The sequence below is a fragment of the Anomaloglossus baeobatrachus genome, chromosome 3, assembly GCF_048569485.1.
Source record: "Anomaloglossus baeobatrachus isolate aAnoBae1 chromosome 3, aAnoBae1.hap1, whole genome shotgun sequence".
Classification (NCBI taxonomy): domain Eukaryota; kingdom Metazoa; phylum Chordata; class Amphibia; order Anura; family Aromobatidae; genus Anomaloglossus; species Anomaloglossus baeobatrachus.
The window spans coordinates 521,387,556-521,413,249 of NC_134355.1; the positions used below are offsets into that span (position 1 = coordinate 521,387,556).

General features: G+C 48.3%; 1 protein-coding gene across 1 annotated transcript in view; it reads left to right on the forward strand.

Moving 5' to 3' along the window:
• The window catches only part of ERICH6 (glutamate rich 6), a 130,947-nt gene that overhangs the window by 49,858 nt on the left and 55,395 nt on the right, over nucleotides 1-25,694 (forward strand). The window contains exons 10-11 of the mRNA XM_075338591.1: nucleotides 4,929-5,080; nucleotides 20,531-20,616. Of these exons, the coding sequence (XP_075194706.1) occupies nucleotides 4,929-5,080; nucleotides 20,531-20,616 (238 nt within the window). The remainder of the gene's footprint in view (nucleotides 1-4,928; nucleotides 5,081-20,530; nucleotides 20,617-25,694) is intronic.

Below are 25,694 nucleotides of genomic sequence, written 5' to 3' on the forward strand. Positions count from 1 at the left end.
AATATCTTTTTAAAAATGTGGAGCCCAAAACTGAATCCCATATTCCAGATGTGGCATTACAAGTGATTTATAGAGGGGTAACAATACGTTGGGATCACAGGATCTAATCTCTCTTTTTATACACCCTAAAATCTTGTTTGCTTTTGCAGTTGATGCTTGACATTGCGTATTGCTGCTCAGCTTATTTGTAATGAGAATACCCAAGTCCTTCTCCTGTTCTGTAGTCCCAGGTTTTCTTCCATTTAATGTATACGCAGCTATAGGATTACTCCGTCCTAGGTGCATTACTTTACATTTATCAACATTAAATCTCATTTGCCAAGTATCTGCCCATTCTGACATTTTGTCCAGATCGTTTTGTAATATTATACTATTAAGGTCAGTTTTTAATATCCTAAATAGTTTGGTGTCATCAGCAAAGACTGACACTTTACTATCAATCCCATCCACAAGGTCATTAATAAAGAGAGTAAAAAGAATCTGTCCTAGCACAGATCCCTGCGGCACCCCACTGCTGACTATAGCCCATTTAGAAAATGTACCATGTAGGACAACTTTTTGTTTTCTATCTTTTATCCAATTCCTTATCCATCTGCGTATAGTTTCCTCTAGTGCTTGCTTCTTTAGCTTTAGTATAAGCCTATTATGTGGTACAGTATCAATTGCCTTTGCCAAGTCAAATAAATCACATCAGCTGCATTACCAATATCCAGATTTGCACTTACCTCCTCATAGAACCCCAACAGGTTGTTTAGACACGACTTATCTTTCATGAATCCATGCTGGTTATCAGTTATTATATTATTCTCTCCAACATATTGTTGCATGTCATCTCTTAAAATGCCCTCAGAAACCTGACACACCACTTATGTCAGGCTTACTGGACGGTAGTTGCCTGGATCCACCCTCTTATCTTTCTTAAATATCGGTACCACATCAGCAATCCTCCAATCCTGAGGTACTATCTCTGTTACAAGATAGTCTAAGAAGATGAGATACAGCAGTCTGTCGATTACTGAGCTCAATTCCCTCAGTATCCATGGATGAATGCCATCTGGCCCGGGAGATTTGTCAATGTTTTTGGAACTGTTACCACCTTCGAAGATATTCAGATGTCTAGCAGCTGATCTGCAGTACCTGGGAATGGCCTCTCAACAGTGTATTGCGCTGTGGTGCCCGCTTCATATACTGCTTACATCCAGCCATTGTAGAGCTGGAAACAGCTGATTAGTGGGAGTGTCAGGTTTGTACTAGCACCTAACTTGTAAGGATAGGACATCAATATTAATGTAGGTGAAACCCCCTTTAACATTGTTGGTTTTAATGGATAATAAGAAACGATGAAGATTTACCCTGGAGCCAATGTGAATATTATATTAAATAATTGCATTATCAGCCATAATGTAACATGATGTTATAACTAGAATGTGTTCCATAGTCAATCTGATAGTAACATTTCAGGGCTGCTGGAACTTTCTAATTCTATCAGCACAATGGACGCATATTAGATGGAAGCCAGTAGTCTGTCAATGGACTTCGAAGAGAGGTCATCTCATTGTGTTCGCAGACTAGCATCTGATATATATCGCAAAATATAGTGACCAACTAAATAGTCTATACTATATGTGCAAGGCATCCTGCATGTATTGGTGCAATATGACTTTTTGTATACAGTTGCAATGAAAATTATTCAACACAATTGTAAATTAGGTTTATTAGCAACATTTTCACAATAAACCAATCAAAGAAAAGCAATTTAAATAGTTCAAACAGAGTGATTTCTCCAAACTCAATACAAAATGTCCCTTTTAACGACTTAATTATTCAACTCCGCATAACGAGCATCTTTAATGCTTAGTAGAGCACACATGGGCTGTAATAACCTGCTGCAAACATGTTACATGGCCAGACACCAGCTTCTGGCAGCATTTCTGAGGAATCTTCTTAACACATTCCTCTCAAAAGTCCACTAATACTTATGGATTGTCAATAGAACGGTCCAAAAAGTTAAGAGAAAAAAATCATTGCCAAACAAAGGAAAGGATGCAAAAAGATAGCAGAGACATTGAAGTTTTCTACATATACAACTGGAAGCTTTCACACAATCAAAACTATAGGAAGACTGGCTACACTATGTGGACGTGGCAGAAAGAGGACATGGTCACCAAAGTCCTGAGGAGGCATCATCTCAAAGACCCTCAACTTACTGCAAAACATAGGCAACAAGATTTGGTTGCAGCAGGCCTTAGGCTATGTGTCCACGGTAGAATGTACCTGTGGATTTTTCTGCATGAAAATCCGCGACTTTCGCGGCAAATCCGCACCTTATTTTTGCCGCGGATTTACCGCGGATTACCGCGAATTTGCCGCGGATTTTGATGCGGATTTTTTTTTTTTCCCCATTCTATACCCAAAATCCGCACCAAAATCCGCAACAATAATTGACATGCTGCAGATTTTTCCGGATAAAAATCCGCGGCAAATCTGCCGCGGAAAAATCCGCAGCATGGACACAGCATTTCCAAAATGCCATTGAAATGGCTTGGAAGTGCCACTGCTGCAGATTATCGGAAAATCCGCGGTAAATCCGCGGCAAATCCGCGGCAAAATCCGCGGTAAATCCGCAGCGTGGGCACATAGCCTTAAGGTTTTAGTGTACATAGTAAGTTACATACTAAATTCTGAATGTCTCCATGTCCGGACTCCAAGACAAATACAGTATCTCTATTGACCCAAAAGCATAAGAAAAGTCTTCTCCAATATGGTTAAAGCCATATAAATAAGCCACAGACGTTTTGGCCTTCTGTTCTATGAAGCGATGTAACATAACTGGAACTTTTCAGGCCTGTGGATCAACAGTATGTCTGGAGGAGGATGAATGCAGCACAGGCTGAAAAGAACAATCTGTCTACAGCGAAGAATGGTGGTGGCTCGATGATGTTCTGGAGCTGCTTTTGTATCCTGTAGCACTGGAAATCTGCAATGTGTGGAGGGCAAGCTAGATTCAACCAAGTATCAAAAAATCCTGGGAGAAAGCATCATGCCTTCCGTGAAAAAGCTGAAGCATCATTGGACCATCCAGCCAAACAATGATCCCAAGCATACCCCAAAGTCCACCAAGGCTTGATTTCAGAACACATCTTGAAAGGTTTTGAAGTAACCCTCAGTTGGTGAACAGAAAATCTTCAGTGTGCTTGAAGAAGGATGTTGGAGCATGCGACCCAAGAAAATTACTGAACTGGAGGCCATTGCCCAGGAGAAATGCGATAAGGTTCCACAAATATTCTGGCAAAAGCTTGTGTCCGGCTAGGCATCTTGTTTGCAGCAGGTCATAACATACAAAGGTTTATTTACTTAATACTAAAGACTTTTGTCATAAAGTGGTTAAATAATTATGAGACTACAACTGGCATTTTTTGCTAAATTTGAAGTAAACATTTGTGTTGAGCTATTTAAAGGGAATCTGTCATCAGGTTTGTGTTACCCCATTTGAGAACAGCATAATGTAGAGACAGAGACACTGATTCCAATGATGTGTCACTTACTGAGCTGTTTGCTGTAATTTTGATAAAATTACTGTTTTCTTTGCTGCAGATTTGGCAGTTATTGAATGTGGATCCTCGCCTACAACAATGATTGGCACCTTTTGGTCAATGTAAATTGTACATAGAAAGCTGCCAATCAGTGCTTGGGGAGGGGTTATGTCAAATTCATGAATATGCTGGACTACCTGGCAGGAGGCCAAGTAGTCATCTAATGATAATCTACTGCTGATTAAACAGTGATTTTATCAAAACTACACTAAGCAGCCCAGTAAGTGACACATTGCTGGAATCAGGGTCTCCGCCCCTACATTATGCTGCTCTCGGATTAGGTGGCAAAAACCTGGTGACAGATTCCCACTAAATTGTTCTTGTTTGACTTATTGCAAACAACAAAAAAGTTTGTCACTTTGTTAATAAACTGAATTTGATTTCAGGATTGAGGATTTTGATTTTAACTATACATCGGAGGACAGCATAGGGAAGAGAAGGTGCCACTGAGCTTAGACTTAAAGCCGCTTTACACGCTACAATAAATCTTACGATGTGTCGGCGGGGTCACGTCGTAAGTGACGCACATCTGGCATCGTAAGTATGATTGTAGCGTGTAAAACCTCCGTGCAATTACGATTGAACGAAAATCCGTTCATCGCATGCACGTCGTTCATTCCTCAAAGATTGAACGTGCGGTTGTGCAATGTTCCCGAGGCAGCACACATCGCAGTGTGTGACACCCCGGGAACATTGAACGACAGCTTACTCCGTCCGCGGCTCCCGCCGACAATGCAGAAGGAAGGGGTGGGCATGGTGTTTACGTCCCGCTCATCTCCGTCCCCCCGCTTCTATTGGCCGGCTGCCGCGTGACGTCGATGTGACACCAAACGTCCCTCCCACTCCAGGAAGTGGACGTTCGCCGCCCGCATCGAGGTCAGTACGTATGACGGGGGTTAATCGTTTGTGCGGCACGTTCAACAAATTGAACATGCCACACATACGATGGGGGCCTTGCAAATCGCATACGATATCATATACGAAATTGCAACGTGTAAAGCAGGCTTTACTGTGAAAAGTTGCATATGTGATTTTAAGGGAAAGTTGTCAATCACTACTTTGTGAGCCTAGAAAACATTTATATATACAGTATATTTTTATTATCATATATCAGTTAGTATAAGACTGCATATGCTGGTGCTCTATACATTCCCATACACTGCCTGTCTTTAGATAGGACAAAAAAAAGAAAAGTTTACTTTGTCAGTATCCTTACAAGAGCAAATAGAGGGCCATAGCTTACAGAACCTCAAGAAAAGTTCTTAGCAGTTATTAATACAGGTATATATGTATATATGGTACACAGTGTTTGATGGTGTACCTTTTTAATGGCAGATGGAAGGCCCATGAAAACCATTTCCTACCAACTATCCAATGCTCCTCCTGCAGTCGACAGCTGGACAGTTCCTATAGATAATGAAGAAGCAACTTCTGGTGAGGAATCTTTGGATCAAGAGGCAACCCTATATGACTTCACTAGTGATACGGTAATGCTTACTGTCTGCAACTATGTCCTTCTATGTCTATAAAAGTTCCCCATTACTTGTAATATTATCAATATACTATACATATTAAATAATGGTAACCTAGTATAAAAACAAAATGAGTAATTACCCTGTAGTAAGTAAATAGTAATAGTACATATAAATAACAACATTGGTTTCTTAGTTGACGCTATTTTGATCAAAAAAGCATAAACGCAATACCACTGCTGCAAGGTGTACCTAATCAGGATGGTCATATCTCTAGTATTAAGCATCAATAAGTGCCAGCAAGCCTCAATAGATGGGGGCAGAGCAGGACCCAGGCCCACCATTTGAAACACCTGTCCATGGAAAAGCTATATAGACTATATGCACAGCCCAAAAAGGGGGATCCTCGCCCCTATATGTAGAAAGTACAAAAAAAGAAACCAAAACCAAGAAATTAGCTGGAACTCTTGTTAGTATAAGTGCAATTTGTAAGATGCACATTCACATCGTGGCCATTAACAAGGATAACCTAGGATAACAATAAAATGGGCACATATCCTACAGTAAGTAAATAAGTGAACAGTAATAGTACATGTATATACCATAGGGTACTCAGTTGACACTATTTTGATCAAAAAGGATCAAACAGGGCGCTGACACTTGCATACACTTGCAATGAGCAATGCTGCTCCCATATAGTCTAAATATGGCCCGGAATATGTATATTGCACACTTGCAGTCACATGGCCGCCCACTCCCAGCACTAGAGAATCCTCACAGCATGCACTGCTTGCAATGTGAGGATACAGACAGGGCCGGATTAAGGTTGGTGGGGGCCCCGGGCAGAAAATCTGGTGGGGGCCCCATAACGTTAACATTTTTAGCCATAACAGTAGAGCGCGAACTGTAGCATTTAGATATAAATCCAATGAACATTTATCTTATCCTGTTCTGCCACATTCAGATTTACAGGACTACAATACAGACACAGTCCAGGATCACTCACAGCCGTCACTTATGCACACAGTACAATACAGATACAGTCCAGGATCACTCACAGCCGTCACTTATGCAAACAGTACAATACAGATACAGTCCAGGATCACTCACAGCAGTCACTTATACACACAGTACAATACAGACACAGTCCAGGATCACTCACAGCAGTCACTTATACACAGTACAATACAGACACAGTCCAGGATCACTCACAGCAGTCACTTATGCAAACAGTACAATACAGACACAGTCCAGGATCACTCACAGCCGTCACTTATACACACAGTACAATACAGATACAGTCCAGGATAACTCACATCCGTTACTTATACACAGAAAGTAGAGTTAGGCTATGTGCGCACGTTGCGTTTGTCTCTGCAGAAATTTCTGCAGCAATTTGAACAGCACACGTGCGCTTCAAATCGCTACAGAAAGAGTCCGTAATGAAAAGCCAATTTCATGCGCTCTGAGTGCAGCCCCTCCCATAGACAGAGCAGGGGCTGCATCCAAAGCACATGAAAGAAGTGACATGTCACTTCTTAGAACGCAGCGCTTCAGGCAGCAGCCGAATCGCTGCGCTCTAATACGCCACGTGCGCACGGCTCCTGCATAATCTTCATAGATTGTGCTGGGGACGCAGGACGCATGCAGTTACGCTGCGGTGCAGATCGCAGCGTAACTGCATGCAAATACGCAACATGCGTACAGAACCTTACTCACATATTTTTTATTGATCCCAATGTTAAGGCAGCCAGGGCCGGCTCCAGGTTTCTGTGGCCTCCGGGTGAAAGAGTCTCAGTGGACCCCATCCACACACAGACACGCACACACACATACAGGCATACGTATATATACATATTTGAAGACAAATTCAGAAAAATACAAATAAACAGACAAATATATGCACAGTCATATACACTGACATACATGCAGACACAGACGCATTAGGGCTCGTGCGCACGTTGCGTAATTCCATGCATTTACGCTGCGTATAGCACTGCAGCATAAATGCATGCGTCCTGCGTCCCCAGCACGATCTATGTAGACTGTGCATGATACGTGCACACGTTGCTTTTATGAACGCAGTGATTTGGGTGCTAAAATGTTGACCCAAATCTGTGTGTTCATAAAATGAGCATGTCAATTATTCCGTGCGCTATGGATGCAGCTCCCGCTCTGTCTATGGTGGGGCCAGCAGCCAGAGCACATGAAATCGCCATTTTTTGTAAAGAAAAACTGCATCCATTACGCAGTGTTTCTGCAGCGATTTGACGCGCACATGTGCTGTCAAATTGCTGCAGAATATTCAGCAGTTACGTGCGCATGAGCCCTTACAGGTATTAATATGGGGAAATCGCCAGCAGCCTCACTCACCTCTCCCGCTTGTTTCCATCCAGCTCCTTTAGGACATGTGGCTGTGTTTCACGATGGCTGTCACTAACAGACATGACTGCACACTGACAGCACTGCTGTATATACATCACAGGAGGGGCTGGGGGCTACAATATATACATTACAGGAGGGGCAGGGGGCATAGACGTTACTGGAGTGGCAAACAGCTCTGGTGGGGTACTCATTACTGGGATGGGTGACATAGTGCTCTGGGGGACCCATATAGTTCTGGGGGGCTGCATAGACTGCTTCTTACACACACATCTCTGACACACACACATCTCTGACACACACACATCTCTGACACACACACAGCTCTGACACACACACAGCTCTGACACACACAGCTCTGACACACACACATCTCTGACACACACACACATCTCTGACGCACACATCTCTGACACACACACACATCTCTGACACACACACACACACACATCTCTGACACACACACATCTCTGACACACACATCTGACACACACACACAGCTCTGACACACACAGCTCTGACACACACACAGCTCTGACACACACACAGCTCTGACACACACACACAGCTCTGACACACACAGCTCTGACACAAACACACAGCTCTGACACACACACATCTCTGACACACACACACAGCTCTGACACACACACACACATCTCTGACACACACACACACACACACAGCTCTGACACACACATCTCTGACACACACACACACACACACAGCTCTGACACACACACACAGCTCTGACACACACAGCTCTGACACACACACACACACACATCTCTGACACACACATCTCTGACACACACAGCTCTGACACACACACAGCTCTGACACACACATCTCTGACACACACACACACATCTCTGACACACACACACATCTCTGACACACACACACAGCTCTGACACACACACACATCTCTGACACACACACATCTCTGACACACACACACATCTCTGACACACACACACATCTCTGACACACACACACAGCTCTGACACACACAGCTCTGACACACACAGCTCTGACACACACAGCTCTGACACACACACACACACATCTCTGACACACACATCTCTGACACACACACACACATCTCTGACACACACACACACATCTCTGACACACACACAGCTCTGACACACACACAGCTCTGACACACACACACAGCTCTGACACACACACATCTCTGACACACACACACATCTCTGACACACACACATCTCTGACACACACACAGCTCTGACACACACAGCTCTGACACACACAGCTCTGACACACACATCTCTGACACACACATCTCTGACACACACACATCTCTGACACACACATCTCTGACACACACATCTCTGACACACACACACATCTCTGACACACACACACATCTCTGACGCACACATCTCTGACACACACACACACACATCTCTGACACACACACACACATCTCTGACACACACACATCTCTCACACACACATCTGACACACACACACAGCTCTGACACACACAGCTCTGACACACACACAGCTCTGACACACACACAGCTCTGACACACACACAGCTCTGACACACACAGCTCAGACACACACACACACACAGCTCTGACACACACACACACGGCTCTGACACACACAGCTCTGACACACACACACACACAGCTCTGACACACACACACAGCTCTGACACACACACAGCTCTGACACACACACATAGCTCTGACACACACACAGCTCTGACACACACACAGCTCTGACACACACACACAGCTCTGACACACACACACATCTCTGACACACACAGCTCTGACACACACACAGCTCTGACACACACACACATCTCTGACACACACACACATCTCTGACACACACACATCTCTGACACACACACACACACACATCTCTGACACACACACACACATCTCTGACACACACACACACACACACACACATCTCTGACACACACACACATCTCTGACACACACACACTCATCTCTGACACACACACACACATCTCTGACACACACACACATCTCTAACACACACACAGCTCTGACACACACACACAGCTCTGACACACACACACAGCTCTGACACACACACACACATCTCTGACACACACACATCTCTGACACACACACATCTCTGACACACACACACTCATCTCTGACACACACACACATCTCTGACACACACACACATCTCTGACACACACACACAGCTCTGACACACACACACAGCTCTGACACACACACACAGCTCTGACACACACACACAGCTCTGACACACACACAGCTCTGACACACACACACAGCTCTGACACACACAGCTCTGACACACACAGCTCTGACACACACAGCTCTGACACACACAATGCACCCACCCATCACCCCCTACACACACACACACACACACACACAATGCACCCCCCTTTACCGCCTACACACACACACACACACAATGCACCCCCCATCACCCCCTACACATACACAATGCACCCCCCTTTACCCCTACACACACACAAAATGCACCCCCATCACCCCCTACACACACACAATGCACCCCCTTTACCTCTACACACACACACACACACACACACACACACACACACAATGCACCCCCCATCACCCCCTACACACACACACACACTCAAATACAATGCACCCACCATTCCTCCCTACACACACAAATACAATGCACCCCCCATAACTCCCCCCACGCAAAACACATATACAATGCACCCACCCATCACCCCCTACACACACACACACACACACACAATGCACCCACCCATCACCCCTTACACACACACACACACACAATGCACCCACCCATCACCCCCTACACACACAAAATGCATCCCCCCATCACCCCCTACACACACACACACAATGCACCCCCCCATCACCTCTACACACACACACACAATGCACCCCCCCATTACCCCTCCCCCCACACACAATACAATGCAACCCTCATCACCCCCTACACACACAAATCACACTGCCCCATCACTACACACTCCTGCCTCCCCCCTCCCTCGGAATACAGTACTCCCCCTCTGCCTGCCACAAAGCTGTGTTTCACTTCCTTCACAGATGTTCCCCGTTCTGTGTCCTCAGCCCCTCCCCACTCATCATCATTAATTAAACCTGTCTCTTCGGCTCCTTCATGGAGCACTTACCATCTGATGTCCCGTGTGCCGGCGCCCGCAGCACTGTGATGACGTCAGCAAGGTGCTTATCTCATCACGTTGCTGCACGTCGGGGGCGGGGCCCAGTCCCAGCGCGCTGTTCAAATGTATTTACGTCTGAAAGACGCAAATACATTTGAAAGGAAGAAGGAGGAAGCTGCGGTCACCGGCTCCGCTGGGCTCCTCTGCATTGTGTGCATGCCGGGCACACAGCACACAGCAGAGCCGGCACAGCACAGCGCTGCCTCCTGCTCCTGCTGCAGCTAGTGTGTCGGGCCTGCATACACACACTGCGGAGGAGCGTGGCTGCACATACAGCGGCCCATTACACCGTGCCCCTGCTTCTAGGGGCCCGGGGGGGAGGTGCCCCCCTGCCCCTCGCTGGGTACGCCCATGACGGCCGCAGCACATAGCAGGAAGCACATTGGAACACCTCTGACCCCGGAAGTGCAAGCGCTGGTACTTCCGGGGTCATTCAGCGTCCTGTGCCCGCAGTTTGTTGTTGCGTCTTAAAGACGCAGATACAAATAAATGCCGGTGCACCGCCCCCCATCCCTCCGAAAACACGGCTGATTTATTAGACTGTCTTTACGGAGGGGGAGAGGGTGTGAAGAAAAAAAATGCTGACAAGTATGGCCCTGGTGGTGGGGGCCCCCTTAGAAGCTCTTTTGGTGGGGGCCCCTGGGCTGGAGCCCCGCCTGCCCCGCCTATAATCCGGCCCTGGATACAGATGTCTGCAGACACATAGAGAGATACATAGAGTGACCGCAGACTTGTAGCTTAAGAGACCGGACAGCGATTTAATGATAACTGTTGTTGTGTGTTAACTCATACATGCAATTTCAGAATAAACTGTTATAAGTATGTATATGAGGAATGTAGTGACAGATTCCAGCAATGTGTAGGGTCTCCGTATGTGTTTTCCTCCTCCTATAGGACCTCTGTATGTGTTTTCCTCCTCCTATAGGGCCTCTGTATGTGTTTTCTTCCTGTCCAGCAGTAGGGCCTCTGTATGTGTTTTCCTCTTGTTCTGCTGCTCCCCAACATTTCCCTCTTCATAGACTTCAATAGCCAGCTATATTCTGATACCTCAATGAAATGGCAGTCTTGTCTTGAGCAGGATTTTAGCTGTTGTTGTATCTGATTTTGTCGCGGGCAGAGGGGGCGCGCTCGCTACGCTCGGTTCCGGGGCTTCTGCTGCTGCTGCTCGGTGGCTCAAGCGGTGGGCCGGACCCGGGGACTCAAGCAGCGCTCCTCACCCGTGAGTGAAAAGGGGTGGTTTGGTTAGGGAGATTGTTCGTGACGCCACCCACGGGACATGGTGGTGATGATGGCACCACCGCTGCTGGTGACAGGGATCCCGGGAGAGATGGCAGGGAGCAGCTAGGATGTTGTCCCCTCCGTGGGTAGGGGGGTTGGTGATCCCGGGGCCCGGTGGTGTAACGGGGAGGCTGGATGGCTGGGGTGCAGGGTTGCAGGGACAGCGCGGCGCGGTGCCGGACGGCACCGGTGTACTCACTCAGACAATCACTGACAGAGTCTCTGGTAAACCAAAACGGCTGGATGGACGGGTCCCGCAGCCGGCTGCAGTGTTGTTGTTGTGCTCTCCCCGGACGGCTGATGGTGGCTGTTTTTCCCTGCACCTTTTAGAATGTTCTGACTCCTGTGGTTGCCCACCGGTAGCCCGCTCCCCGGTGTATAGGTGCCGTAGGAGCCTGTTTTCCCGCAGGCGCTGGCCCTTGGATCTCTAGCCTGTGGCGGTGGCTGTATATCCTCTCGGTGTGAGCTTTTGCCTTCTGTCGGGACTTGGTTGTTGAGAAACCCCTGGAGTTCCTGTCACACTTGGATTTGAGTATTGACGGCGGCTCCAAGCCTGGTCGGGGTCCGATGGCCCTGCCTGTGTGTGCTTAGCTTCACTCCGCTCCCCGGTTCGGTACCGGTGGGCCACCGCCCAGCCCCGGTCCTTACGGCTTTGCAGAGTTCCACCAACTCCTGCAGACGGCCACCACCGTCTGCCAACCTTGCGGTCAGTGCCTGGGCTCCTACCCAGGCCCACGCAGACCTTTCACTCCTCTCACTTTCACCTCCTAAACTGATCTCCGTCTTTTTTCCCACCTCCAGGCCTGTGAACTCCTTGGTGGGTGGGGCCAACCGCCTGGCTCCGCCTCACCTGGTGTGGACATCAGACCCTGGAGGGAGGCAACAAGGGTTTTTGTCTGACTAATGTAACTGTCTGGGGGGTGGGGTGTGTGTTTGTGTTTTGTCTGTGGCTACCTGGCTAGTCCAGGGCATCACAATTTCAACATACAAAGGAAAGCTGGTCTTGGCCTAGCTCTCCTGCACTGTGCTCTGTGTGAGAGGGCCTTTCTTATCTCTCAGATAATAAAAATATTCACCGTTGGAAATAAAATAGGCCAGATCCTTCTCTCCCCGACTTCATCTACCCTGAACACATTGGACTAAATATCGGCTAATACGCCCATATTGCGTTTAATGTGTATGGGGGACTGTAATGTTCTGACTCGATTGGGTACGTGTTGGAGGTAGACACAGGAAGTGTGTCCAGCTGGTTTGTTCAGTCTTCATAAACCATGCAGTAAAACAAATTCAAAAGAGCCTCCTTCCGGCACAAGGATACAAACTGAAAATAACAAGCCCGCATATAGCTATGGGGTCAAGATAATGTCCAGCTCTTAGCAAGAGCAACACCACTGGAGGTCTGCACACCTCCACACACAGACACCTGAATACAACTAATGAGCTCCATTTTACCTCTTGTACCATGCTCGAGGGTGAGGATATGTGAGCAATCGTTCCCACCCGTCTCTTTGACTACTCGTAAACCCAGCCCTGACACACCCTATTAACACTCTCAGCATTAACCATGCTGGAGCCTTCTTCCGGGTTAGTGTCACCGAGGCTATCAACCTCGATGATAAATATCTCCATTAAAGGACTTTTCCGGTGACCTTCTCACATGGTTCGTACTATTGTGTATTCCCTCATTTTGGATATATAGAAGCTTAAGGACTTTTCTGATAGATGAAGCCTTTTATTTTCTTAGGTGCAAAAAGCTCCCAAATCCTGAACATTTTCTGGTTGTACCGAGCTAACCGCAAGTTTGAGTTCTCCTTAAAAGTGGTTCAATTATCTTGATGACAGTAGACCAATGATGGCCACTGCAAAACCTACAGAATCTTCACTTTGTTTTGTTGCAGCCACTGAATGGTCAATTTCAAGCATGTCCTAAAATTGTACAAACAGAAAGCTCTGGAGGAGGATTTAGTATCCCGAGCTGTTGGAAATATTTTATTGCCTTGCAACTTAATCATCTTAAAGGCTGGGATTGTAATAATCCTCTTGACATAGTTCACTCTTTATGTCAAATTTTAAACAGTGAATACAATATTTTTTATGCTCTGGAGTCTGAGGTGAAGAATGAAGAGTAGATAGCTTACTACAGTATATGTATTATGTATTATGACCGGGATGCTTTTAAGTGGGAGCATTGGATTATACATACCTGTATAATATTTAGTTACCTATATGGATCAGGAATCAAATCCAAGTTTTAAAAATGGTTTATCTGACATAAAGAAGAATATAGTCCATATAAAAACTCATTTTTACATATCTTTAATTATAAACACAATTTTTAAAGTATAAGATGTAAACCAAAAATTTGCCAGTTTTCATGGTTCAAAGCAAAAGCATAGCCCTCTACTTTGGTCAAAGTATGTATTTCATAAAATAAAAGCGCTTTTGATTATGACTTAATAGTGTGAGATCTCCATCATTACTCAAAAAGATATGGAGGTACATGTATCTAAAATCACTGCAGTCTATAATGGCTGATTGAAGTAGTTTCAAGAAAGAAACCTCCCAATATGAGGTGCATAGGCAGCAATATGGCCTATAATAATTTCCACAACTAAATGTGTTTAAAAAAATATGTTCCTGTGCTGAGATAAATCTCATAAATGTGTTCCTGCAATGTACTGTGTAATGGCTGTGTCTGACCGTACAGGGACATGGTCTGATCATACCTATCTCCTGGGCTGGGAAGGAAGTAAAAAAAAAATATATATAGAAACAGTACAGCATGGGATCACAAATATTTTTTTCTTTGGGGTAAAACATTTTTTTAAAAACAGGTAAGGAAATGCTTTACCCCACAGAAAGAATCATCTGTGATCCCATGCTGCCCTGTCTGTATACTCTTTTGCATCCTCCACTGCCCAGGAGCTATGGTATGATCAGACCACGTCCCTGTATGGTCAGACACGGCCATTACACAGTACATAGGAGGGACACATTTATAAGATTATCTCAGTGCAAGAACATTTCTTTTAAACACATCCAGTTGTGGAAAGTATTATTATTCCAAGACCTATTGATTAAAGTTAACTTTAAAATGAACTTTTTTTGAGTGAAAACCCTTAAAGCTATTGTGCTTTTGAATCTTCCTGGTATTGACATCATTAGGTGCAGATTACGTGCGTTTTTGGTACCTTTCTGCTATTTAAATTTACCAAAAACATGCGTCTTTTATATGCGTCTTTTCCACATCTAATACAAGTCTATGGGGAAAATCTGCAGTGATGATGTAAGGCCCCGCGGGCTCAGCCGGCTGCCGAGCCGCTTGGATCTGTGCTCGTCGGTGGGTGGCTCGAGCTCTCCACGGACCCGGGGGTGACGTCGCTCTGAAAGGGGGTTGGCGCTACACACAGGGACTTCGGTGGGGAGTAGGGGATTTAAGTTCGTGACGCCACCCACGGGTTGTGGTGAATGGATGGACACCACCGCTGCCGTTGACTAGGCCTCCCGGGGACGGTGTTGCGCAGCTTGGTGTTGACCCCTCCGTGGGTAGGGGACTGATGGTCCCGGGGGCCCGAGGAAGGTGCTGAGGCGGGGAAGCGGGTACGTGCTGGGTGCTAGTGCGGTGCGCGGCCTGAAGGCACTGGTGTACTCACTATGATACAACACACTGGAGTCTCTGGTAAAGCAAACGGGATGATGAACGGTGCCCGCAGCCGGCTGCAGCTTCCCCTTAACAGGTTGGTGGTTTCCACCTTTCTCCTGCACCTCTTTAGTGTAGACGTTATGACTCCTATACCTAAGCAACGGTAGTCTGCTCCCCGGCTTGCTGGGTGTCGGGAGAGCTGTAATCCCAGCTCTTGCAGGCGGCCACCACCGTCTGCCTCCTTGCCAGAGGTGACTGTGCTCCAACCCATACACCTAGTAGACTATGGCAGGCCTGGTCACAGGTCTGCCCTTGAACTTGACTACTCCACTCCACTGTCAAAGCTAATCTACTTAGAACCAGTGTTTTTCCCGCCTCCAGGCCTGTGCACTCCTCGGTGGGCGGAGCCAACTGCCTGGCTCCACCCCCCTGGTGTGGACATCAAACCTGGAGGGAGGTGAACAGGGTTTTGAAGTTTGGCTGCTGTCACTTTTTTAGGGAGGGGGTGTGTGTGCATGGGACTGCCGGGGACGACCTGACTAGTCCAAGGCGTCACATTCCCCCTTGGTTTAATGCAGACTGTCCGCGGGCTGCCCGTCCACTATCGATTTATTTTGTAACTGAAAAAAGATAAAAACATTTCAAAACAGTATGCATTTTTTTTTTTCAAATCTTCCCTTACGGGAGGCATTCTCTTAAACGTTACAAACATACAACTTTATTAATGCGGGAACGGGACCGGGTCCTTCAGTCACCCACCCAAACAAACCTCGTCTTGATGCTGCCCCTAAGAAATGGGCAGCACCTCTTTTCCCCAGTCCAGGAACGGGCCCAGGCATTGTTATATGGGACGGGTGCAGGGTTTCACACCTGGTTGTCTCTCAGAGGCCCCACGTCCAGGGGACCCCCGGTGCAGAGGATCGCCACCGGTTGCATTGGTGGCGGGCCTCGGCCATCTGTTTCCCGCAGGCCCATTCTCCAGTCTGACTCTCCGGAGGTTGTGAAATGGGAAGGCCGGTTAAAGGGGGTTATTTACAAGCGGGACTTTGCTGCCGGCGCAGCCTCCTCCAGCCATTTTCCCACAGTCCACCACAGGGCAGCACGGGTCCCCAATGCCACATTCACTCACAGTGACACTGTCCACAAAGACCCCGTTCTCCACTGCCTGCGGTGCGGGTACGGTGAACCGGGCTCTGTAACGGGAACTGTCCTCACTCCTCACAACTCCCTGCCGTCCTCCACCAGGGACTCCAACCCCTGATGGCGCCCACTGGGACTCCAACCGCAGCAGCGTTCAACAAGTCAGGCAGGCATACCGGATGGCGTCTCCCGGGAACATGGGGACGTTCAACAAAGGAACACGGGTCTTCATAGCAGCGGGGCTTTAAAATATTTTAAAACTTGTAAAACTTGCAACTTCAGGGTGGTTACCACCATAGGGGACCGTACTGGCCGACGGTCTGACGATCAATCGGGCTCTTGTGACGCCCTGGCAAAACCAGGGTGTCACAGAGCCTGCAGAAATCCAGCAAAGTGCAGGCCATTCTCCTCCTTGGTAACCTGATCCCACACCAGTGCAGCAGGACAGACACACCCCTCCCCCCAGTGTAAGAGCTAAACAGAGCAGCAGGGGAGGGGCTGGAGCAGAGTGAGTGAGGAGAGTGAAGAGAGCAGACCAGGGGAGGATAGCTCCTGGCTGCTGTAAGGAAGGGAAGTGTGAGGAAGGGGCCCGAGGTGACCGAGGCAGGGTAGTGGCCCGCTGGTACCAAGGGACGACCCGGATCACGGCAGGGGAGTGGGCTCCCCGTTCCCGACTGAGGAAGGAGAAAGAAGCGTCTGGCTGCAAAACAAGAACAGGATCCTGCTGTACTGTGTGTGGGACCCAAACACTCTCCGCACCGAAGGCTGCGGACTCCGGCAGTTTCTAGTTTACCAGTGACTCTGTGTGGTTTAATTGTGAGTACAACAGTGCCATCAGGCACTGCACTGCGCTGCACCACAACCCTGCACACTGCAAAAACCCATCCTGCGGAATCCTCCTCCCTCCTATCGGGCCCCGGGACCACCAGCCCCTACCCACGGAGGAGTTAACACCTAGCTGCTCCCCGCCATCGCTCCCGGGAACCCCGTCACCAGCAGCGGTGGTGCCCACCATCACCACAACCCGTGGGTGGCGTCACGAACACTCTATCCATCCCAACAATCCCATTCCCCTCCTTTTTCACTCGTGGGCGAGGAGCGCTGCTCGAGCCCCAGGTCCGGCCCGCTCGAGCCACCGAGGAGAAAGCACCGGATTCGGGCGCAATCTCCCCGAACAGCTCCCGCGACAAGGAAGCCGGCCCCCGCCCTCGACCACTTGGCGTCACGAACAGGATAGAACCAGTCTACTTACCGGTGGAAGTGCGCCTTGTGATCCCCGTCAGCGGCGTCTCGCTGAAAAATCTGAAGATCTGCCATTTTGGGCGCGAAGATTTCCCGCTCGAGTCGTCTTCCCGAGCAGTGAAGGTGCGAAAAGTGAAGCCCCGCCTCCGAAAAGGTGAAGTGCAGTAGAAATACCAAGGGGGGGCGGGTGAAACAGCTGCTGCTGATGTCCGCGGGAAGAGAAAAGGAGAATGTCAGCGTCCAGGGAGGTGAGCGGAGCGGCACCCATCAACGGAGTGGCGGGGCCTGAAGGTAAATCAGCTAGTCAGCAGGCGGCTCCCACTCCGGTCGCAGGAGTGGAAGTCCCGGTGATGCCAGCAAGCCCAGCGGCACCCACCGAAGGACCCGCCGGTGGTGACGACCCTGCGACGGTAACGGAGTAGGCTCCGGTAGGCCGCCTCCCTTTTCACTCGTAGGCGAGGTGCGCTGCTCGAGCCCTCGGGCCACCGAGGAGAAGGCACCGGATCCGGGCGCAATCTCCCCGAGCAGCTCCCGCGACGGTGAAGCCGGTCCCCGCCCTCGACACTCCCCATCCAGGTGCAGTATTTTCTTGGGCTGTAAACTTCCAGCGGGAACGGCGGCGGGGGCAACGTACACGGTACCTCTTCCTCCATGAGTTGCAGTATCCTGGGCTCGCTGGTTACGGTACTGGCGGGCTTCAGCTCCCAGCTGATGAGGGATGACATGGGGGTCTCCGTGGCTCGATCTCGGCGCTCCACGGCTGCGGCGGCCCTCCGCTCACGGGCCCACGCCACGGCAACCACCCTGCGGACCTCCGCCTTCCAGTCGAGCACCTGCTGCAGACTTTGTGCCCTCACCTTCATGGAGAACCGACCCAGCTCCCGCTCCAACCAGGCAGCGACTCCAGCGGGAAGCTCACCCGGGCCACAGTCTTCAAAGGCTACTCCGCCTCTGCTCCTTCCGAGCCCCGCCACTCCAGCGGCGGGCGCCCCTCCGCTCCCATCCGGGAACGCCGACATCTTTCCATCTGTTCCCCCCGTGGTCTTTTCGGGGCACTTCACTTGCTTTCTGCACCGCTCTGCTCTCAGGGGGCGGGGCTTCTCTTTCGCGCCCTTTTTGCTTGGAGAAGACGGCTTGGGCGGGAAACTTCGTGCCACAGGAAGGCGATAAGATAGCGGATTCTGCAATTTTTCAATGGGGGCTGCGCTGACGATAACTTCAAGGCACACTTCCACAGGTAAGTGGATGGGTTCAATCCTGTTCGTGACGCCAGAAGAGTCGATGTGTATCGCCCTGTGGGCTCGGCCGGCTGCCGAGCCGCTCAGATCCGTGCTTGTCGGTGGGTGGCTCGAGCTCTCCACGGACCCGGGGGTCACGTCGCTCTGAAAGGGGGTTGGCGCTACACGCAGGGACTTCGGTGGGGAGTAGGGGATTTAAGTTCGTGACGCCACCCACGGGTTGTGGTGAATGGATGGACACCACCGCTGCCGTTGACTAGGCCTCCCGGGGACGGTGTTGCGCAGCTTGGTGTTGACCCCTCCGTGGGTAGGGGAGTGATGGTCCCGGGGGTCCGAGGAAGGGGCTGAGGCGGGGGAGCGGGTGCGTGCTGGGTGCTAGTGCAGTGCGGTGCGCAGCCCGAAGGCACTGGTGTACTCACTATGATACAACACACTGGAGTGTCTGGTAAACCAAACGGGATGATGAATGGGGCCCGCAGCCGGCTGCAGCTTCCCCTTAACAGGTTGGTGGTTTCCGCCTTTCTCCTGCACCTCTTTAGTGTAGACGTTATGACTCCTATGCCTAAGCAACGGTAGTCCGCTCCCCGGCTTGCTGGGTGTCGGGAGAGCCCTGTTTGCCCACAGACGCTGGCCTCTTGGGTCTCTATGCCTTGGCGGTGGCTTTACCCTAATGGTTGGGCTGTTGTCTTCAGTCGGGTCTTGTGTGGGAAAGGTCCTAAAGTCCCGTCCTCAATCAGTTGATTCGACTTAGCCTAGTTGTTTCTGGGCCTTGTACTGGGTCTGAGTACCCCTCCTGGTGCTCCGGTTTCCAATCGGTTCCCCGGTTCGGTACCGGCACCGCCCGACCCCGGTCCCTACGGTTCCACCGGCTGTAATCCCGGCTCCTGCAGGCGGCCACCACCGTCTGCCTCCTTGCCAGAGGTGACTGGGCTCCAACCCGGACACCTAGTAGACTATGGCAGGCCTGGTCACAGGTCTGCCCTTGAACTTGACTACTCCACTCCACTGTCAAAGCTAATCTACTTAGAACTAGTGTTTTTCCCGCCTCCAGGCTTGTGAACTCCTCGGTGGGCGGAGCCAACCACCTGGCTCCTTTCCCCGGTGTGGACATCAAACCTGGAGGGAGGTGACAAGGGTTTTGAAGTTTGGCTGCTGTCACCTTTTTAGGGAGGGAGTGTGTGTGCATGGGACTGCCTGGGACGACCTGACTAGTCCAGGGCGTCACAATGACACTTTGTGTACAAGAACGTAAGTAAAACTGATCATGGCAACGTATTCTTAGAATGCTTCATGCTCTCTTTCAGATTGTCCCTGGAAGATTTGTCGAAAAACACTACAGGACAGGAAGGAAATTCCTCACAGTTTTTCCAGATGAAACTGCACAGATTTTGTATCCTTTATACTCAGACTTTACATTCTTTATTATGATAAATATCTTGTCAGTGTGTACAGACCTTATAAGTCTTCTGTTCTCATAATAAGCATAAGCATGCCAGGTGAGGAATAAAGGCATGTGGCATTATTAATATTACAGATTTTGTATAAGGTTCAGCTTTTGCTTATTTTTAGGTACAATCTTTTGTTTTAATGCCAACCGAGAAAATAGAATGCAGCTATCGTGGCCCAGCCATGTGTCACACATAGATTTTCACAAACTTTGCTGACATTGCGGCGTCAGGTTCTGGTCAGATTACAGAGTCTGACACTCTGCCTGAGAAATCCTCTGGTGTCTGGGATCAACACAGGCAGACTTGGACTTCGACCTGATGTGGGCTGATTTATAGGCAGGCTAGCAAGGGTTAATCTCTTCTAGTCTGCTTATTAGTCTCCTTTGATCACATGTTGTGGGGAAGCCAATCAGAACTGCTACACTCCTATTTATGCTGGCTTAATCCTTCCTCCTATGCCAGCTATAGTTTATCTCAGGTGGCTTGGTGAGGTGTGCTGTTCCAGACTATCTGTTGGAAGTTGTGCTCATAGCTTTGTGCAGTTGTGGAGTTTACCCCTGTTGTCTTTTGTAGCTACCTTCCTGCTCTTGTTTTCCTCCTGAATCTCTTATTGTCTAATCGTGTGTGTGTGTGTGTGTGTGTGTGTGTGTGTACGCAGTGTGTCAGAGTATTGGCTTTCCCTTGTCTGTTGTTATCTGGGGTTAACATCACATTCCTGTCCCGTCCTTCTTTGGTGGGAGGGGGTAAAAAATTAGGTCTGGTCAGGAGCAGGGCCAGGAATGTGACATTGGCATCTCCACCATTAGGAGTATCCTTGAGGTTACGGATCGCATAGGGCCCCCTAGCATGAGGGACAGCCTATGGGCCATTACCCCTCGTTATCCAACAGTCACATCGTGATACCATGTTGCATTTTTCTGCCTTTCTACCTCTGCAGATTTTCCACTATTTATAATAGAAATAAGTGTTATGAGAGAATTAAGATCAGTATAAATAAGCTCTGATATTACCTCGCCAGTTAGAGTTTATTTGCACCTTAAGGACCAAACAATTTTTAGTTTTTGAGCTTTCATTTTTCCCTCACTTTCTTCCAAGAGCCGTAATTTTTTTACAGTATTTACTGCTGACAAAGCCATGTGAGAGCTTGTTTTTTTTACGGGACTGGTTGTATTGGGAAGTGAAACTGCGAAAAAACTGCAATTCCACAATTGTTTTTTGGGGGGAGTTTCTTTACGGTGCTCATTTTGCAGTAAGAATCACCTAGAAACTTGATTTCCCATAGCAGTATGATTATGACAAAAAACAAATTTGCATATTTTTTTTTTTAATTATTATTTAAATGGTATAAATTTGTGGGAACTTCTTAAAAAAATAGCTTAAAGGCTGCTTTACACGCTAGCGATCGCACCCGCCCCCGTCGTGTGTGCATCACGGGCAAATCGCTGCCCGTGGCGAACAATATTGCTAGTACATGTCACACATACTTACCTTCCTAACGACGTCGCTGTGGCCGGCGAACAAACTCTTTTTTAAGGGGGAGGTTCGTGCAGCGTCACAGCGACGTCACACAGCAGGCCACCAATAGAAGTGGAGGAGCGGAGAGCAGCCGCATTAACGTCACTCCCACCTCGTTGCCGGAGGACGCAGGAACGCTGTTGTTCGTCGTTCCCGGGGTTTCACACATAGCGATCTGTGCTGCCTCAGGAACGACTAACAACCTGCATCCAAAACGAGCAATGATATTTGGGAAAGGAACGACGTGTCAACAATCAACGATTTTTGCCTTTTTTCGGATCGTTAGCGGTCGCTCGTAGGTGTCACACGCAACGACATCGCTAACGACGCTGGTTGTGCGTCACGAATTCCGTGACCCCAGCGATATCTCGTTAGCGATGTCGTTGCGTGTAACGGGGCCTTAAGTCACCATTTTCCAAGACTAGTAATAGTTTAATAGTGAACCTAAAGAGCACTTTACACGCTGCGATATCGCTATCGATATTGCTAGCGAGCGTACCCGCCCCCGTCGGTTGTGCATCACGGGCAAATCACTACCTGTGGCGCACAACATCACTTACACCCGTCACACGGACTTACCTTCCCTGCGACGTCGCTGTGGCCGGCCAACCGCCTCCTTTCTAAGGGGCGGTTTGTGCGGCGTCACAGCAACGTCACACCGCAGCCGTCCAATAGAAGCGGAGGGGCGGACATGAGCGGGCGGAACATCCTCATTGCCGGAGGACGCAGGTAATGAGATGTTCGTCGTTCCTGCGGTGTCACACATAGCGATATGTGATGCCGCAGGAACGACGAACAACCAGCGGCATGCACCACCAACGATATTATGAAAAGGATCGATGATTTTTGACGTTTTTGCGATCGTTGATCGTCGCTCCTAGCTGTCATGTCGCTAACGATGCCGGATGTGCGTCACAAACACCATGACCCCAACAATATTTCGTTAGCGATATCGCAGCGTGGCAACCCCCCTTTTTACATCATAGCATCGAACATTGTGCACAGCGCTCATACAGACAGATATTCTGAAGTGTTTTGTGTTAAAAAATTTACCCCATAGACAGGGCGATTTTTCATTTTTGCGCTTTTGTTTTTCCTCCCCTTATTCCAAGAGCCATAACTCTTTTATTTTCTGTCGATATAGCTGTGTGAGGGCTTTTTTAAGTTAAAGTGCGGCAAAATAGAACTTGGTTTTTGAGTTTTTCATTTCCAATGTTCATTTTATCATAAAACTTACCTGGCAGTATGGTTCTCCGGGTCAGTACGATTACGCACATACCAAAAATGCATAGTTTTTGTTTTATTAAAGTCATGAAAACAAAATAAGAAATTGTGAAACAAAACAAACTTTTGCTTGTGTCATGACTAGAGAGGAGCGGACTCGTGTATGTTCTGGTTCACCAGGTTTCGGTACCTAGACTTGACCTGAACTTGTTGTCGGACCTCAAAGGACCTAAACTAATGGGCTCAACTCAAGTAACGAGTGTAATGGAGGTTGATTTTACCCCAGTTAGTGCCATTCAGAGACTGCAAGTGGCTCTCACTGGGCTGAGCACCAAGCGTATCCGAGCACCCTGATGCTCGATCGCGTGGTTAGTATACGAACAGCACCAGATTTCGGACACTGACATTTTTTAAAAGTCCATGTTTTAGGGTTCTTTTCTACTAGCGTACCGCTTCCGCGGAAGCAATATGCTAATGACCCTCTGCTGCATGCGTCAGCCGAGGGTCATGCGACTGTGATGCGATCTTGCAATCGCAATCACAGGAGTGGAGAAGATAGAGGGAACCCATCTATTCTATTCTGTCTCTGCGTGCACCGCACTGCAGTCGCATAACATGCGAGTGCAGTGCGATGTTTCACACGCTCCCATAGGCTTGTATGGGGATGCGTGAGCTGAGACTCGCTGCAAAACGAAACATTCTGCGATTGCACCGAGAGCACGATTCGTATCGAGAAATAACAGGAAAGAGGAAACTGCCTCATTGATTAACACTGGTGCAAGTGCAATCCGAATTTTTATTGGATTGCACTCGCACATAAAAATCGCACGTGGAAAAGAGCCCTTAGTCTGAGGCTCGAACACCCAGTGTTCAGTACGAACCCCGACCTTTACAGTTCAGGTTCCCTCATCCCTAGTCACAAGTTTCCGAGACCCATAATGGAACATTTTTGGGATCTGGGGTGTGTGAGAGCTTGTTTTTTGGGCAACGAGCTGATGTTTTTATTGATATTATTTTGGGTTACAATATTTTGATCCTGTTATTACATTTTTTTCTGTTGTTGCAGAGGCTAAAAAACTGCAATTCTGGCATTTTGATTTTTTTCCTCGTTTTGCTTTTTACCAATCAAATTATTTTTTGATTTTGATAGGAAATTTCTGAATGCAGCGATACCAAATATGTGTATTTTTTATTTACGTTTTCATTGTGTAATTTTCAATGAGGCAAAAGGGAGGTGATTTGAACCTTTTTTCTTTTTTATTTTTATATATGTCTCTCTTTAGCAGAAAACACAAACGTCTATGAACGCCGGCTATCAGCCGGCATTCACAGGAGGATGGTCACAAAAGACACAATAGTCATCAGCAGACCCCTAGCTGTTATAACAACCCATTGGCGTCCCGCGATCACGTCATGGGTGTGCTTATGGGAGTAGGGGAAGATACACTACCGCCGGCACATGTTAAAACCTGCTGTCAAAGATTGACAGCTGGATTTAATTAGTTAACAGCCATTGGTGGATCTCTGGTCCACCCCCAAATGTTAGAGGCATATGTCGGCTAATCAGATCAGCCAATATGTGCAGGGAAAGATGAGCAACCTGAGTGCGAGACCACATCAAAGTCAGGAAGGTGACTCATGATGGACATAGTATGTCATGGGTCATTAAGGGGTTAAACCTAATGAGTGATACTAATTATATTGAATACATGAATTAATAAAGTACGAGATTGTACAAGCATTTATGTGCTGTATAAAGAACATTTAATTGAATTAGTGATAAAATGTTTGTTTCAATTTCATGGCTGTACATGAACAGCAATAATAACGATGAAAAATATGACATGAATATGCTCTCATTCTAATGCTCCAACTGCTACTGAACAATTGCCTTTGAACACGATCAGCCAATCACAGAAAGCCATAACTATTTAGGATGTGAAACTCCAGTCTTCATTTTTGCTTGTCTAAAGGCTGCTTTACACGTGTCGATCTCTCGTCGATCTCTCGCATTTGCGATCGCACCCGCCCCCATCGTTTCTGTGGCACGGGCAATTTCTTGCCCGTGTCACACAAAGTCGGTAACCCCCATCACACGTACTTACCTTCCGAACGACCTCAATGTGGGCAGTCACACAGCGGCCGCCCAATATAAGCGGAGGGGTGGAGATGAGCGGGATGTAACATCCCGCCCACCTCCTTCCTTCCGCATTGCCGGCGACCGCAGGTAAGCTGCAGTTCATCGTTCCCGGGGTGTCACATTGAGTGATGTGTGCTGCCT